This window comes from Myotis brandtii, unplaced genomic scaffold (assembly GCF_000412655.1).
Source record: "Myotis brandtii unplaced genomic scaffold, ASM41265v1 scaffold31, whole genome shotgun sequence".
Classification (NCBI taxonomy): Eukaryota; Metazoa; Chordata; class Mammalia; order Chiroptera; family Vespertilionidae; genus Myotis; species Myotis brandtii.
This window is the reverse complement of record NW_005361873.1, coordinates 2,747,519-2,765,584: the sequence shown is the minus strand read 5'-3', so window position 1 is coordinate 2,765,584 and position 18,066 is coordinate 2,747,519. Positions and strand designations below refer to the sequence as shown.

The following is an 18,066-nucleotide window of genomic DNA, read 5'->3' as shown; positions in this document are numbered from 1 at the left end:
ATATCTTTAATTTTAAATGGAGAGAATTTAAGCAAAGTTTATTTAAAAGAGCAGTGACTGAAGTTGACAATAATTATTTCAATGAGGTTAAACTGAACTGTGTACACGGTGGAGATCTCTTTTTGAGAGGTAATGCTGCCCTGGTATTATAAACACACACACACCCCATAATTGAATTAAATATTAGTACTAACCATTGATTAAGAAAGCTTCATCGAAACGGAAACATATTTTAATTCTTAATTAACATTTATTTCCTTCTAAATAGATGTTTGAGTTTAATCCGAATGTTTAGTCAAAAATTTGTGTAAATCTTGTGATTTTTTTCTAACTTGAAAAAAATGACAAGGCATTATAGAAGGGTTAATATTTTAGTTTCAGGGATTCACACAAAAAGATTTAACTCTGTTCTTCTAATAGCTTGCCCAGCCCTAGCTTTGAACTTTTTAAATCATGGTGATGAACAATAATAAGCTTGCCTATTCAAAATAAGTTAGTTTCTTATGGGTAAACATTTTATAAAATGAAGATTCTTACTTCATCCCCTTCTTGTTAGAGAAGATTCTAGTCCATGCCCCTTCCTCTGACTGCTAACATGGCCCTGGGCAATCATTGTTGATGTTCTCACATGGGTTGTGGCCTCCCCACCACAAGTCCACACCTTCTCAGAAACTTCTGCACCCTTTTATGCACATCAGGACACTTTGGGATACTTTTCCTACCATCGAAGTGAGAAAGACCCTGAAAATTGCCGTCATTGGCCTGTTCACATCACATTTTCTTCACCCATTGCAGTACTGCCACTGCTTGACCATCCCTGGATACAGGGGCTCCCTAAGCGGTGGGTCCAGGGTTCATTGCCTGCTCTGAGGCACCCTCCGGCGCTAACCTCTGCTTTCATTCTGTGTGGCTAAACACTTATCTCTTTTAGGCCAAACTGTGCCTATCAGCATGCGTTTTTCTTCACTGATGGTTCATAGTATAACATCTGGACTCCCAGGCCTACAGGTTTTGAAGACTTCCATGACTTGTTTTCTCTTTCAGAAACAAACAAACTGGCATTTAGGAAACTTGTATTTTGAATACTATTATCTAGCTTAAATATTTAAAAGAATCCATTTAGAAATTCAACTGACCTCTAAATATCCAGACCACATGGCTCTCTTCCTTTGTTGCCTGTGTGGTTGAAGAATGAGAATGGATAAAAGGAAGTAATACAGAGAGCAGGGTCAACTACAACCTCTTCATGTCTCAAAATCACCCCACATGATTAACAAGGAAATGGGAGGAGGGGGGAGAAATAGCTTGGAACAATGTGTGTGGTCTTGAATTTTTCATGTACAAGAAAGTTTTATCTTTTTCTCTTTTTTAAAAAATTGCAGGGCTGATGGTGTAATGAGAACAATGGTTCCAGAAAAGCTACTAAAGAGTATGCCAATTCTGCAGGGACAAATCGATGCACTGCTTGAATTTGATGTATGTATCTCACTGGCAGATGTTTCTTACACGGTCGATATGGTCTTTCATTTGAAGGTGGGCTACAGGTAAAGCTGGAAGCAGATTTAGATCTCCCTCATTTACATTAGATAAGCCCTTAGTTGAAGCTGTTAGCGCGGTGGAGATGATGGTGCAGATTGTCCCAGCAGTTTTCCAGGTATTTACTAAGTCATGGAAAAATGTGAGTGATGCATTCTTGGAACCCCAGGTTTGGAGGAGGATGAACATTTCCTGTTGTCTTTGACAGAATGTAGTGCAAAATGTACCTGCAGGCAGCTGACTCAGCCTGCTGTTAGAAGCCACTTTATACAGACCATTTAAATGACACCATCCACCAAAGAGAATTATTTTTGTTTTTGTCCTGGTCCTTCTTCTTGGCTGGTCTCTACTAGTAAAACCATACCTGTGTGTTGGCTGTGGTAAGATTATACAGAACTAAACATACACACACACGAACACAAATAAAATTGGGGAAATCTGGATAAGATTTGTGGATTGTATCAATACCAATATCCTGGCTGTGATATTATACTATAGTTTTGTGATGTTACCATTGGGAGACACTGGGTGAATGGTACCTGGGAATCTCTATTTTTTACAACTGCATATGGATTTATAGTTATTTCAAAATAAAAAGTTTAATTAAATAAACATTTAATTCATGAAAATAAAGTATTCTGACATGTAGTGAGATTCTTAACTCACATTGCTAGCTTTTCCTTCCTTTGGTGGTTGTTTAAAACTATTTTCCTCAGATGTTAATAATTTAAAACTTCTGTTACAACGATATGGTTTACTTTACAATTGCATCCTAGTCACAGCACCCAACTCCTGCGACATTTCAGTGAAAGCAGCAAACTGTCTTGTTTTTGATAGGTTTTGTAGTAAGGACTTAGCTAGGCATTTATGGAATTGCTTATCTTTTCCTCTTTTTGTACACTTATTTTTCTTTGCTTTTCTTCCCTTCAATAATACTGTCCTAAAGGAGAAAAGTCATAAAGAGCGAAAAAACAAAGAAACAGAGCTTGTGAATGAGGATCGGGAATGAGGAGAAATTCTTCTTCTTTGTTTTGGTGGTTAGAGTATTTGGTGGATTCGTAAAAGCTATGATTCTCTAGATTTACTTTAGGGGTTGCTGATGAGGTATCTATTTCCCATGCTGTCTTCCTCGCTGAGTTACTGCAGGCCCTTACACAGAAATTGTTACATAGGGGAGGTGGAAGAATGTAATAAAACATGGTAAAAGCAACAGAAGACCAGATGTTCAAAAGGTGGATATGATCCATCTATGGATTACTGATTAAATAGAGTGTATGTATGTCTTATAATTGATAGGACTAACTTCATTGACTTAAAGCAAGAAAAATGCGATCCATCTTTTGATATTGGCAGGGTTACAAAGAGAATTACACAACATTTGTAAAATAGGGATGAATTTCTTAGTAATCATTTGAGACACTTTGATGTGCTCTGAGAAAAATTGTCATTTGATGATACGATTTAACATATTAACTTCTCATTTTCTTCTAGGTGCATCCAAATGAGCTAACAAATGGTGTCATAAATGCTGCATTTATGCTTCTTTTCAAAGATCTTATCAAACTTTTTGCTTGCTACAATGATGGCGTTATTAACCTACTTGGTAAGTAGACTACTGAATGATGTTTGAATAAAGACTGGATCAGATGCAAAGATTTGGATACCACAGACTTCATACATGAAAATCTAAATATACCATTCATTCCAGTCACATTTCCCTGTGTATTCTTACATCTGAGGATTCAGCTCAGGGAACAGGAAGTAGTCTAGATGTTTTAGGCAGGAAGGGATTCCATACAGGGATTTTGGTGCTTACAAAATTTCAGAATGACTGAGGGAGTAGGTTCTAAGCTTTGCCTCTCAGAATAAGTCCCATAACGGTAAATAACTGCTCCATTCTGCTAATAACTCCCTGTGATGCCACCCCTGGAGATGTGCAGGAAACAAGCAGCCACTGCCACCTCAGTCAGTAGAATAGTGAGAGGAGCCACTCTAGCTCCTAGGATCCTATACCTATGTAGTGATCAGTGGTTCAGAGTGTACACTAGAATCCCCAGCTTCTTAAGGTATATTCCTAGAGTAGGTTAGGAATGGATTCTTTGCAGGCCATCCCATCGTTATGTAAGGCCAGCCACTTCTGGATGGATGGGATTCATGTTAAGACTGATGGATTCTGTGGAATCTGTTGTCTCATTTTGTGTGCAGTAAAAATAGAGACAGTGTTGTGTGAGATACGGTGATGGTGAGTAATTCCACAGATGGAGGTATTGGCAGAGCAATATGGGCAGAGATGATAGATCCATGTACAGGATAAATCGTCTGTTATGGTATAGAGAGATTACTGCTCTCCTCCCTAGGAATTCATGCTTATCCTATTACTTTGTGGATGACTCCATTCTCCCTGGAGTATGGTGCCAAGGTGGAAGCCCAGCATTGATCTTGGGTATTGGCCGACTGAAGATTTAGCAATGGCACTTTGTTCATCAGTCTATGGAGTCCTCTTATCCCCTGATTAATGAGAGTCTTTTGGTTGCCTTTGGCCTGCATTTGCATGGGATAGAAATAGTCTCATGCTCTTTATTCATTCTGAGAGGTCCATCTACTACCTTTTGTCCAGATCTTTTGTCATTAATCTTCCCATTTTATTTTTTTAAGTCCCTGGTAAAACAGGCTAGCAGTTAGTTACTGCACATACTTTTGTATATTTCCATATGAGTCCTCATATTTCCTTTGACATAAAGTGAAAAATCAGATAGATATACTACTTAAAGCTTGCCCTGCAGTAAAAGATTTCTTTCACTGTCAAGGTCACCCTTCTGTGGGGATATAATGATTCAGCAAACTACTTCCAACTAGTGCCAGCATGAAACCATCTGTAAACCAAGCTTGAGTTGTATTGTCCCTCAGTCAGCTGATCGTAGGCATGATCTGAGAGAGAAAGGGCAGCGCAGCAGAGGAGGTGCACAGGGAATATGAGCCGTGTTCACACAACCTGCATGGGATCCAGGATCTGCTTGAGGCTGACCTCTGATATACCACTTCCGTTTGATGATGGAGTATTCTTGCACTTGTCCAACTTTATGGTTTTGTATATTAGAAAACACTCGAGGTCTCATGATTACTCGATATTCTATGGTCAAAATCTAAGTCTGTAGAAGCAAGCCAAGAGCAATTTTTCCAAAAGATATTAGTTACTGTCTGAAGAAGACATGGCTCTGCTCCAAAGCACTGGAGGCTCCTAAAATTCCCAGTGGAGCCTGCCAGGGCGTTCTGCAGCATTTGGAGCTGCCGCAGACGCTTTGAGTTCCTTTAGATCTGCAGGAGCAAAGGCCCATGTGGCTCATTTGAAGCTGTTGCAGAGCCTTCCCTTCATCGGGATTCTACTTCATATTTAATACTGTACCAGATATTCTGTTGAAAGCAGCATGCACATGTTGTATATGCTACCTCCAAACCAAACCAAAACAAAACAAAACAAAAACTCAGCCAACTTTTGCCTGTATTTTGGTTATAGGAGGTGCAAAGTGAAGCAATTTGGCTTTCACAGGGAGGGGACCTTTGGACCTTCAGAAACTTCACTGAGGTAGCAGGTCCCTGAACTTTCATAGATTCTATCTCTCACCCTTTGATATGCATGTATCTTATCAAGGCACTTAGCATACTTGAAATTCTTGTCCAGTAGATACAATCAGAATAATGTCATTAAAGTGATATCCCTGGGTTTATGACAGCCAGAGAGGATGATATCCCTGAAATAAGACAGTGAGGGTGTCCTGGCATCCTGCCAGATGAAACCTAACTACTTACGATGAGCTCTGTTTATTGACTGAAGATAAAAGAATTTTCTGGTTTGATAGTTGCCTGTCAGGTGTCAGGAGCTGTGCTGATTTTATACTGGTAAGGAGAACACATCTGGATCTCTGAAATAGGCATCACCACCTGATTACGTTTGCAGTAACCTACTATTACTCTCTACCATCCATGCATCTTTTGCACAAACCAGATATGCAAGTTAACTGGGGATATGATGGAATGCTAGCCCTATATCTTTGCAGAAATTAGGAAACAATCGTGAGGACTCTGCTAGTTTCAGAGTACTTCTATTCCAACTATATGTTCAGGAAACTGGGGCAATAACCGCAGATAGTTTCATGCATCCACTGGGATATCATTTTCTTTTATCACCTAATCTCCATAGAGCCTCTACTCAGAATGATAGAACATAGAGTGACATTTTGAGTCCCCAGGGAGTAGCATCAGCTTAGAGTCTGTGTCCCTGAAAAGTCTGGGCATGTTTTTTTTTTTTTCCCTTGTGCACACTCTGATAACAGTCCCTTTGCAGGAGACAAGAAAAAAGAAAAAAGTGCTTTGGCTATGTTTCTAGGACCTTCCTTAAGAATACCTGGAAGGCTTATTGAAATTTAGGTTGCTAGACCTTAACCCGGAGTTTCTGATTCCGTAGGTCTGGGGAAGGGCCTGAGAATTGCATTTCTAATAAGGCCTGATCAGTGCTGTTGCTGCCCATCTGGGGACTTCAGTTTGAGAGCCACTGTGTTTGAGTCCCTCCCAGACGCTCAGGCTAGCATTTTGAATCCACGCGTTTTTTATGCTCACCCAAATCGATGTTATCAATGACGTTGTAAATTCTAATGTAATATTCCTTCTTTACTGCTCAGACCTTTAGAATTCATTCCACTTCTCTAGATTTTTATCAATTAGGACTGACAGATTCAGGAAGAAAAAAATGCAAGTTGCCCCATTAAATTTGTATTCAGATCAACATGAATGACTCTTTTTGTATTAATAAATACCGTGCAATATTTGGGACATGCTCATGCTAAAAATTATTTGTTATTTACCACTTAAATTTAAGTCAGTATCTTTCATTTTGTCTGGGAGTCATCCTGCCAACATAAGTCTACAAACTCTTGTACTTCTTGAAGCATGTGTGTTTTTTCCTCCTGGGTCCGACTTTGTGCTTGTCTCCCTGGAGCATGCAGGAATTGCTGGATTCTAATTTCATTCTATTGAGGCAGTTGACAAAGGGAAGGGGATAAGGCGTAGAGGGATAGGGTTTGAGGAGAATTTTCATTCTCTGATGAAAGGGGTTGATTACAGGATCTCCAAGCAAGGCAGGACCAGCTTCTTCCGACTAAGCGGGAAAAGCTTTTTCCAGCAAGGATAGATTCATTTTTGTATGAATCTACCCAAGTGTTTTGTTTTGTTTTCAATTTCCTTTTACAATAAAATCCCTAATTTTCACAAAGGACACCATGGTGAGGCTGGAAATTTAACTTACCCACATATGTTATAATTCAGCAACTCACAGGATTAGCCACTCTTCTGACTTTCAGCTCTGACAGCCCTGTGTCTGCAAGAGATAAGGTTATTTTAGGCCAGCTTGAAGTATCACAGTCTGAATGGAACCTTGCGTCCATAATTTAAAATCCTGTGCTGTCATTTTCCTTTGTAAGCTCTTCAGGGGAGTCAGAAGCAGCCCCTCACCCCACAGTTGTGTTTGCCTTGTTCCCATCATGGTGGTCTCTATCCCAGCAGCTGCTCGCTCTGATAAGCTTAATTCTGGGTGCTCATTTCAGAAAACCGTAGGTGATCATTTAAGTATTATTTTTCTCCTGTGCAGCACAGCCTATGAGAATCTAATTTTCCAGTAGCTGCAGGTGGACATTGCTGCCATTAAAGCCAATCAGGTTGCATATCTAACCCAAGATTCCCATCTTCAACATTTTTGAGGGTCTGATTTCTGTAGCCACTTCAGTTATTAAACACTGTACCTATTCAAGAAACAGAAAGTATCCTACATATTATAAATAAAAAGAGATTTAATACAGGGAGCCAGCTACTTATGTAATTATTGGAAGCCTGCAGGAACTGGTTCTAGGCTCAGCCTCCTGAGATGACTACTGAATCTAGGGGAGTTAGTTACTACGAAGGCCACCACTTTAAGTTGTGCTCAAAGAAAGTCGCTGCTGCTACCACCCTGACTGCCTTGCAACCCTAGAAAGCAGGAGAACGGACACCTGAAGTTATAATCCAGGGATTAGGGAGTCATGTCAAGTAGCTGCAACCATAACAATTACTCCTCAAAACCCCGAAGGTGGACGGCAGACAGTGCAATGCTGCTGAAAGATAAACTCATAGGATTTTATCACTTGTAGGAAACAGGTGTAAAGGTACAAGACATATGGCTCTGCCTCAATTTCACCTTCTAGGCCTCCCACAGGTCTAATTCGCAGAACCCTGGCTTCTATGAGTCTAGAAAATGAAAGAATAGGGGCTCTTGGATATTTTGCCTTTACTGTGGAAAGATTCCTGCCCATAATATGCAGTTCAAAACCATATTGCCTTTATTTCAGGTGGGACAGTGTATCTGTAAACCAAATAAGATAGGTTTTCCCATTTCTCTTTTGCTAGCTGATCTTACTCTTGCTTACCACTCATAAATGTCAGCTTTTGCTAAAGTTCCTTTCTAGCCATTTACCATTCTGCTATTTCTGTGTGTTCTTCATTGGAAAACCTATTATCTTCATTATGATGACTCCCAAATCTACTATTTTGGTTCTTACCTTTATTCTGAGCTTTAGTTTGCATGTCTTCTTATTTGTAGACACTTAAATTTAGATATTGTGTTCTTACCTAAAACTCAGCAAGATCTAAAACTGAGCTCTTGAATTTACCCTTCCTAATCTCCTTGTTTCTGTTTATATATAATTAGACTTTCAAATCTAAAACCTCAGTTATCTTTGAGTTGCTCATCTTACTCAAACCCACACCCAGTTGATTCATTCTCATCCTCTCTCACCAGTGGACCCTTGTTTCGTTCCCACTTCTGCTTGAAGAACATTGGATATAGTGCCTCTACAATTCACGTAACAATTAAACATGTTAAGCTATGTGATCCTCCTCTATTGTTGTCTTGAACAGCTACTTAAATATTGCTCTACTTTTTCTTCATTTTGAATTCACTGATTGATTGTAGTAAAAATGCATTTTTTCTTTTTTATTAAAATAATAACCATTTGGTACATATTTTTATTTCATCTAATTTGAAAAAGGTAGTCTATTGGCCACAATTAGGAGCAGAAAAGGAGGAGAGTTACAACTTTTCATATTAAAGACCTGACTCTTCAAAAGTGGTAGGGGAGTATATTCTTGCCCGACAACATTCTGTTGTGAGTGGCCTTCATTCGGCGTTGACAAATGGCTCTTGTGAAAATAATACTCTAGAATATAGGCACACTTAGAATCCTAAGTATTTTTAGTCAGGTATGTTTTTTACTACGTAATGCTAGGAATTAACTTAAATATATTATGGGTTAGTTTTAATCAAGGACTTCATGACCAATTCTCTGCATCTAATGTTGGAGTCAATATTGGTGCCAGACACCTTCACAAACATTTTATCTATCTTGAAACTCTGATGTTCAAGTTAGAAGATGCTTCCCTTCCTGACTGATATCCACGTGTACAGCCTTGGTTTGTCTTTCAGGGATGAGATTCCTTTTTATGAGGCTTCTTTCCTAGGACAGTTACTTGTGAAAGTGAATACTAACATGACGGGGTTTATCAATACTTTATGTACAAAGATTTATGTTATGAATGTCAAATTTGATCATTTCAGACACTGAAAACCAACATATATCAGCTTTAATATGAAAGAAAGACAGAGGCTCATTTCTGGGTGACACATACCTTCTGTTAAAGGTGTTAATTTCTCTGGAACCTGTCCTGGTTTCCAAGGGGAGAAGGGGTCCTCTCAATTTTGCTTATGTCAGTGTATGTTGCCTTTCATCATCATTACCATGGTTATAGAAATAGTTATGAACTTATGACCTAAAACCATGATGATTGAATCTCTTTTGTTGCTGAATCCTAAATTACCATGATAGATGCAATTTTAAAAGCATCTAAAGGAAACAGAGAAAATTTGCTTAAAATTTTGAAGTATTGGTTTTAAAAGGAAATTGAGATTATTTAGTTTCCTTTTTCTTTTTGTGTTATTGCTAAAGACCCAATGCAAAGAAATAAACAGATTATAATAAAGAAAAGTAATTTAGACATTTTGAAGAAATTTTTTATATGAAGATTGTATAACAAGAAAGAAAGGAAAGTATAGTTTACCAGAATAAGCCCTTATTTTCAAAAATGACTTGTTTTCTTTTAGCACCATGGTCCTATCTATAGCATTTAAAAAGAGGATAGCATGGATAAAGAAAATATCCTTAGCTTTGACCATATATTTTAAAGGCTTGCTTCCTTCTCAAATCCTAACAAGTAGGAAACAGTATGTGTTTATTTTCTCAATCCCTTTGCTTCCCTTGAATAGCCTGCAGGGGTGGTCCATGCTAAAAGTAAAATTACGAAAAGACTGTCAACAGAAGGTAATGAGTAGCTACCCTTAATAATTAGTTCTTTGTGTAATTATATATTATTAAAACCTTTCTTGAGAAAATTAAAAATACTTTGAGGTAGTAAAATTACATGCTGAATGAAATCAAGAACTTTAAAGTGTGAGAGAATATAAAAATAGCATGTGTTTAACCATATGCAGATATAAAATAATGATGATACTGAGCCATTGGTTATGATCTAGAGTTGCCTGGGAGCTGTTGTAGACAATGGCCTACCATGTCTTCATATGCAGTGTCAGTAATTATGGACTGAAAGACTGGCGGGCAAAAACACTGATAAAGTGCTAGTTTTCTTCAAAACAGTGTGGAGAAAACACGCTGTCATGCTGCAGTTGTAATGGAGCGATAGTACCATAATTACCATGATGTCCAATCTTGGGAGTACAGAAAAGAACAGCAAATGCCTCTGTTTTTCTGTCTAGAAAGCTACAGGTTGAGAAAGGGGACATGATTATAGAGTCATAAAGAGTTTGGTAAACCATATGTTTTTCACAAAACTTCACAGTCTTATAACTAAAACATACATTATACTGTTTGAAAGAAATAATTTATAACCAATAAAGGAAGAATCAATTTATACAGAGTGTAGACATCTTAGAGAATTCTTTAATTCATGGAAGTTTATATGTTATTGCTTTATGATATGTAAATTATTGGTTAAGGGTGAACTTAGTATGGAAATAAGGATGCAGTTCAATGCAGTCATTCATTACTTTTGAGATTGTTATCACAAAGAATTTAATGCTGTTTTCCAAAACAGAAAGCTGGTTTGTATGGATCATGAATTTAACTGTTGTGATAATTCACATGTTACCGTATTTTCATTATTTCCATTGATTCCTGTGAGACACTGTAGAACAAGCACCCTGTTTAAATCACTGAGGTCCCCTTGTTTAGGTGCATTAATACCTCTTACAGATTTTAGTGGCATGTTGATTCAAACATTAATTTCAATTTTAAGTAATGGTATTTATATACACTTATAATAAAATGTAATATAATACTCTTTTAAAAATGCTTGTCTATCTGTTCTAGAAAAGTTTTTTGAAATGAAGAAAGGACAATGTAAAGATGCTCTAGAAATTTACAAACGATTTCTAACCAGAATGACACGCGTGTCTGAATTTCTCAAAGTTGCAGAGGTAAGTAATATAAAGCTTTTTGGGAATATAATTGTAAAATATTAGCTCATGTATCTGGAGTAAATGATAACATTTATAATCTAGCCAAACACTGCCACAGATAACAGAGCGTTAGGATTGGAAGCGACCTTAGAAGTCATCTATCCAACTTTTCACTCAGACCTGTACACTGCACTCCTGTATCCCAGTCAGATGACCATTACCTTGAATAAAGGTTTCATGGATATGAGCTCACTTAATGCTTTGTAAGGTAGTCCGTTCCTCCATTCCACCTAATGCTATCTTTGATTGTAAGAAAGTGCTTCCTTTTTATTGAACCCTAGAAAAAAATCCTCAGAAAAGTCCATCCGTTGTTCTTTGTGTGTGAATATAGATCATAAAATCTGACCTTTCTTGCCATGTCAGTGATTTAAACACAATGAAAAATAAAACAAAGTATAATTAATTTTATAAAGTTTATAGTTTCTTAAGGACTTTTAAAAACATTAAGTCAAAATAACTTTGTATAGTTGATGTTTCTGAGGTTCTCTGTAAGTTGGTCTTTCATCTTACAAGATCCAATTATTGGTTCATACTGATATCAGAAATTATAACATTGTTATCCTTTAGCAAGATGGGTTTTTATCTTACATGTCAACTAACTGATTGCTAGGACTGACAGGAGCACTGTGTGCAAAAGGTTCTGAAACCCAGTGGCAAAGCACACAAGTCAATGAACATGGGACATTCATGCCATGCTTTTGTAATTTTTACCACTTTGAGAATATAGCACAGAACACGCATTTTATATATACAGTTTCAAAAGCACTCTAGTCCATGTGTTATATTTCAAGTCTCATTTATCACAGAAGTAATAATTGTCAAATTCAAATTATGAGACCAAAATAATATTGCAAAATGCTGTCTCTTCAGCTTTGATCCTTACAGCTTGTAATCAGACTAAAAATATTTTGTATATAACATGAGAAACAAAAGGTAAAGATTAGATTATATAAATTACATATACCTGAAAGCATGTTCATGTGTATTTCCTCATGGGTTTATTGATGTCAATGGTCTTTAAGAAAGGATAGAATTGCTTGACACTTTTGCTTTTGCTGCTGCACAGGTTTTATGTTTTGTATTTCATATGATTTTCCCATGATTTTCCCATAATTATCCATATAATCTAGTAAATTTACCTAATTTCTTTCTGTGAAAATACAATTTCGCCTAAGTACCCAGAGCAGGAGATTATTTCAGTTTTCTGCTAATTCCTTGTGCATATGCTTCCAGTGTTCCCATTTGTTACTGTTTATCTATACTAATAAGAGGGTAATATGCTAATTAGACTGGATAGACTAGACGTATTCCGGACGTCCTTCTGGACGTCCTTCCAGACAAAGCCACAGCGGCTGTGAGGACCGAGGAAGGCCAGCAGCTGCGGCAGCAAGCAGTGGCAGCAGCAGCAGGGTGATGGGGGTGACGCCTTACCCTGATCGGCCCAGTCGCCTTCCACAGAGGGAGGCCAGACTGTGGCTTAGGCCCGCTCCCTGCGAGGAGCGGACCTAGGGCAGGCCGGGCTGAGGGACCCTCCCCAAGTGCACGAATTTTTGTGCACTGGGCCTCTAATATCAGATACGGAACTGGACACATGGCCGTCTGGAGTATACACGTATCTCATCAGCTTCATACAGCTTAGCTCAAGGTTTCCATGAGAAGAGGATACTTACTTATCAATTCCTTCTATTTTTACATGTAAAAGTTTTTGTGTCTATCAATGTTAGCACAGGCTCAGTTCAGGCTGTTGTGAATAACAGTTACAGAAATCAGACATCACTCTGAGAGCCTGTCTTTAAATAACTGAATAATAAATATTTTACTTTTATTTGAACATTATGATTGTTTTATAGAATGGATACTAATTTACAAAATTATTTTTAATAGAATAAACATTAAACCACAGTCGATAAAACCTAGCCATTTGTGTTTTCTTTCACATGTAAATTATATTGTTCATGATTTCAATGCTAATTGTTGAATATCAGCGTTTAATGGTATGCTTATGATTGCTTAATACTGAAATATTTTGGCGAGTGTACATAGCTTTCTCTCCCACTTAGTACTCATATGGTGTATCTATCTATAGATTCATATTCAATAGCTGTCCTGTGGTTAGTACCATTTGCCTAATACAGAAGACTTCCAGAATGTCATTTAAAAAATACAACTCTATTGAGTATTTGGCGAATGTTACCACTAAGTTGTTCATCATGTTAAAAGAAATGTAGAGTAGTAGACTAATTTCTATGGAAATAATCAAATCTCTCAGAGGAATTGCTCCAAGTGCAGAAAACACCATGTTTTGTTCTCTCATACAGTCAGCCCTTGGTTTCTGCAGGGGATTGATTCCAGGACCCCCTGGGGATGCCAAAATCCACAGATGCTCAAGTCCCCACATATAAAACAGCATTGTATTTGCATATAAACTATACATATCCGCTCATATACTTTAAGTCATCTCTAGGTCACTTATAATATCTAATACAATGTAAATGCTATGTAAATAGTTGTTATATTATATTGTTCAGGGAATAATGACAAGAAAAAAGTGTTTGTATATGCTCAGTATAGATACCACAGTCATAAGTCTAACTATATTGTACACGTCACCAACACTATAGCATTTTTCCCCAGATATTTTTGGTCTATGAACCCATGGATGTGGAACCCATGGATACAGATGGTTAACTGTACTGAAGATTCCTAAAGCAGACAACTGAAAAATGGTTGTTTCATATGTAACAGGAATTTCTGCTAAACACTTCCCTTTTATAGAACCAAATTATTCTTAGTTTGCTAGTCCAAGGTAAATACCAAGTCGTAGGAGTTTGTCTTCCAGAATATTTGCAGTCAGAAAGTAATAAGATTTCTGTAGTACTATCACACTTCACCTCAATCTTCCAAGGTCAGGACAGTAAAAGTAGCAATGTTAAGGACAGATTTCTAAGTTGTGTCTTTAACAGAATTATTTATTTCGTAGGAACACATCATCTTTTGGCAAAGTGATTCCATAATACTTTAATTTCAAAAACGCTGACTTTATTCATATTAATATTTTAATGGCTCATCTAAATAGTATTACATATGGAAATAAAGGGGATGAAGTTGCCTTAGTTTATAATTTCCATAATTTGTAATAACATAAGTGAGTTTAGGGAGGCATCAGTGGCTTCTCTAATGCCAGAGTCTAGTCATTCTCAGTTAAAAATCTATATTTCAGGGTGGAATCTCCAGCTTAAGCTGATCTAGAGGGATGAGGGCCAGTGCCCTGTAAACCAGTGGTGCTCCACAGTAGGCAATTTTGCTTTCCCTTCCTTCCCAGGGGACAATGTCTGGAGACATTTTTTATTATTACAACCAAGTAGGGAACAATACAATAATAGCAGGGACTTTAAAGCCCCACTTACATTTATGTATAAACAGAGGAAGAGGGGGAGGCCTACTGACATCCAATGGGGAGAGACCAATGATACCGCTAATATCCTACAGTGCACAAAACAACCCCCAACAAAGCAAATTGTGAGCTCATCCCAAAATGTGAGTAGTGCCCAAGCTAATTTAGACATAGAAAAGGCAGAGGAAAGAAGTTAGCTCAGCACTTGACACTCAAGTGGATTTTCCAATCTCCTATTTGCCTTATTGTCTTTGTAGGAACATTTATGCTTCATGTATTTGCTTCTACATTCCATTAGCATAATCAAGGCACTTCATTTCTCAAAGAGAGACTTTGGTTTAACTCACTTTGTTTCTTTGAGAGTCGATTCTATCATTTATATAAAATGAGATCATTGAAGTTATAATTTGCATTTTTTGCCAACTTTTTATTTTGAATAATCTTCAAATCTGTACAAGAGTTGATAAAGTAGTATTGGTAAGCACCTACTACACTCTTCATTGATTTAGCTTTATTGATATATTTCTATATTTGCACACTTATGTGCTCTTTCTTTGTACTTCTTTTCCCCTCATTTCCTTCCCCAACTACTAATAAAAATTCCTGTATGCTTTTACCTAGTAATTCCACTTCTACAAATGTATTCTACAGGTGAGTCCACACAGGTGCAAAATATTGTGTGCAGCATTGCTTGCAATAGCAAGAGATTGGAATCAACTTCAATGCCTGTTAATAGATGACCTCTTAAGTAAATTACAGGACAAGGTAGCTGTTTAAAAAAATTAGGGAACTCTGTGTATTAATTTAGATATAGAGCTAAGGTAAATTATTAAATGAAAAATATAAGCTCAGTGTATATAACACAATGTTATTGTATAATGATGGGGGATATAAATATTTATATAGTTCACATTTCCTTGGATATACATAAAGAAATTCTGGAAGGATACATAAGAAACTAACAAAATGGTTCTCTCTGGGAATGGATTGAAAGTACATCCTAAGTGTACATTCTGTTGCTTTTGGATGGAATGTTTTATAAAAATCTGTAAAGTTCATCTGACATAACATGTCCTCTAAGGCTGATGTTTCTTTATTGTTCTGTCTGAATGACCTATTCATTGATATAAGTGGGGTATTAAGGTCCCTATTATTATTGTATTGCTGTCTACTTTTCCCTTTTACCTTTTAATGTTTGCCTTACATAAATTTAAGTGCTCTTATGTTAGGTGAATAAATATTTACAAATATTATATCCTCTTGTTAGATAGACTTTTTTATCATGATATAACGCCCTTCTTTTTCTATTACAGTCTTTGCTTTAAAGTCTGTCTAGTATAAGTATAGCTACTCCTGCTTTCTTTTGGTTTCCATTTGTGAGGAATATCTTTTTCCATCCCTTCACTTTGAATCTGTGTGTGTCTTTACATCTAAAGTGTGTCTCTTGCCTTGGCCAGTATGACTCAGTTGGATTATAATTCTGTACACTGAAAGGTGGTAGATTGGATTCCCAGTCAGGGCACATACCCAGGTTGCAGGTTTGATTTCCAGTTGGGGTGCATGCAGGAGGCAACTAAATGATGTTTCACTCTCACATTGATGTCCTTCCTCTCTCTAAAAAAAAAAGTAAAAGCATGTCTTTGGGTGAGAATTAAAAACCAAAATAAAAATTACTTTAAAAATAAATCCTGTATAATAAAAGCCTAATATGCAAATCAACTGAACGGTGAAATGGCCGGTCACTATGATGTGCACTGACCACCAGGGGACAAACGCTCAATAAGGAGCTGCCACCAGCCTGCAGGCCTCAGGCCAGCCAAGGCGGGTGCCAGCAAGAGTCCCCCAATTGCCCCACTGGTCGCCTCACATATTGGCTCTGATCACCAGTCAGGCCTAGGGACCCTACCCATGCACAAATTTTGTGCACTGGGCCTCTAGTAAGTAAGTAAGTAAGTAAATATATATATATATAAAGCGTGTCTCTTTAGTCAGCATATAAATGTATTTTGTTTATCCATTCTGTGTATTTTGATTGGAGAATTTAGTCCATTTACATATAAAGTAATTGTTCATAGGTTTGAGCTTATTGCCATATTTAAATGTTTTCTAGCTGTGTTCATAGTTCTCTCTTCCTTTCTTCTCTTGTTCTCTTTCTCTGTGCTTTGCTGACTTTCTTTAGTGGTATGGTTAGATTTCTTTATCTTTTATGTATTTACTATAGGTTCTTGTTTTGTGGTTACCATGAGGCTTACATATACGAGTAACAACTTGTATCTATAACAGTCTATTTTAAATTGATAACAATGTTACAAACATTCCATCCAAAAGCAATAGGATACACATTCTTCTCAACTACATATGTGACATTTTACAAGATAAAGCACATGTTAGGACACAAAACAAGTTTTAATAAAGTTAAGAGGATTGAAATCATATCAAGCATATTTTCTGACCACAGTGGTATGAAACTGGAAATAAATTACATGAAGAAAACTGGAAAATTCACAAATAGGTGGGGATTAAACATTTTACTGACAACCAGTGGGTCAAAGAAGAAGTCAAAAGAGAATCAAAAAAGACCTTGAGACAAGAGAAAATGAAAATGTAACATACAAGAATTTATGGGATACAGAAAAGGCAGTGCATAGTGATAAATGCCTACTTCAAGAAACGAGAAAAGTCTCAAACAATCTAATTTTACACCTTAAGGAACTAAAAAAAAGTAAAACAATGCCTAAAGCTAGAAGGAAGAAAATAACAAAGATTCAAGCAGAAATATATGAAGTAGACACTTAAAAGACAATAGAAAAGATCAGTTGAGACTAAAAGCTCAATCTTTGAAAACATAAAATTGACAAAATGTTAGCTAGACTTGCCGAGAGAAAAAAGAGAAGGGACTTAAATAAGTAAACAGACATGAAAGAGATGTTATAACTGATACTACAGAAATACCAAAGTCCATAGGAGAGTATTATGAACAATTATACACCAGTAAATAGGACATCCTAGGAGAAGTAAATAACTAGAAATATACAACCTACCAAGACTGAATTATATTCTGAAATAGAACATCTGTCCAAATTAACTACTAACAAGAATATTGAATCAGTAATCAAAAACTTCCCAACAAACAAAATTTATATCATACTCAGTGGTGAAAAGCTGAAAGGTTTTTTTCTAAGATTAGGGATGAGACAAGGATTGGTGAGGATTAACAAAACAAACAAAAAGCTCATACAACTCAATAGCAAAAAAGCAAATAGTTCAATTAAAAATAGAAGATCTGAATAGACATTTTTCCAAAAAAAGACACACTGATGGCCAACAGGTACATAAAATGATGCTCAACATCATTAATTATTAGGAAATGCAAATCAAATCCACAATGAGATATCACCTCACTCATGTTAGTTAGAATGGCTGTTTTTAAAAAAGACAAGAAATAACAAGTATTGGCAAGGATGTGGAAAAAAGGGAACCCTGTGCACTGTTACTAGGAATGTAAATTGATGCAACCAGCATA

The 18,066-nt window shown here is 36.8% G+C and overlaps 1 protein-coding gene across 5 annotated transcripts in view; it reads left to right on the top strand.

Annotated features, from left to right (window-relative positions):
* The window catches only part of SNAP91 (synaptosomal-associated protein, 91kDa), a 121,274-nt gene that overhangs the window by 42,155 nt on the left and 61,053 nt on the right, over positions 1–18,066 (top strand). For all 5 annotated transcript variants that reach the window (XM_014542658.1, XM_005869944.2, XM_014542661.1 and 2 more), the window contains 3 exons: positions 1,383–1,476; positions 3,028–3,139; positions 11,001–11,107. In XM_014542658.1, the coding sequence (XP_014398144.1) occupies positions 1,383–1,476; positions 3,028–3,139; positions 11,001–11,107 (313 nt within the window). The remainder of the gene's footprint in view (positions 1–1,382; positions 1,477–3,027; positions 3,140–11,000; positions 11,108–18,066) is intronic.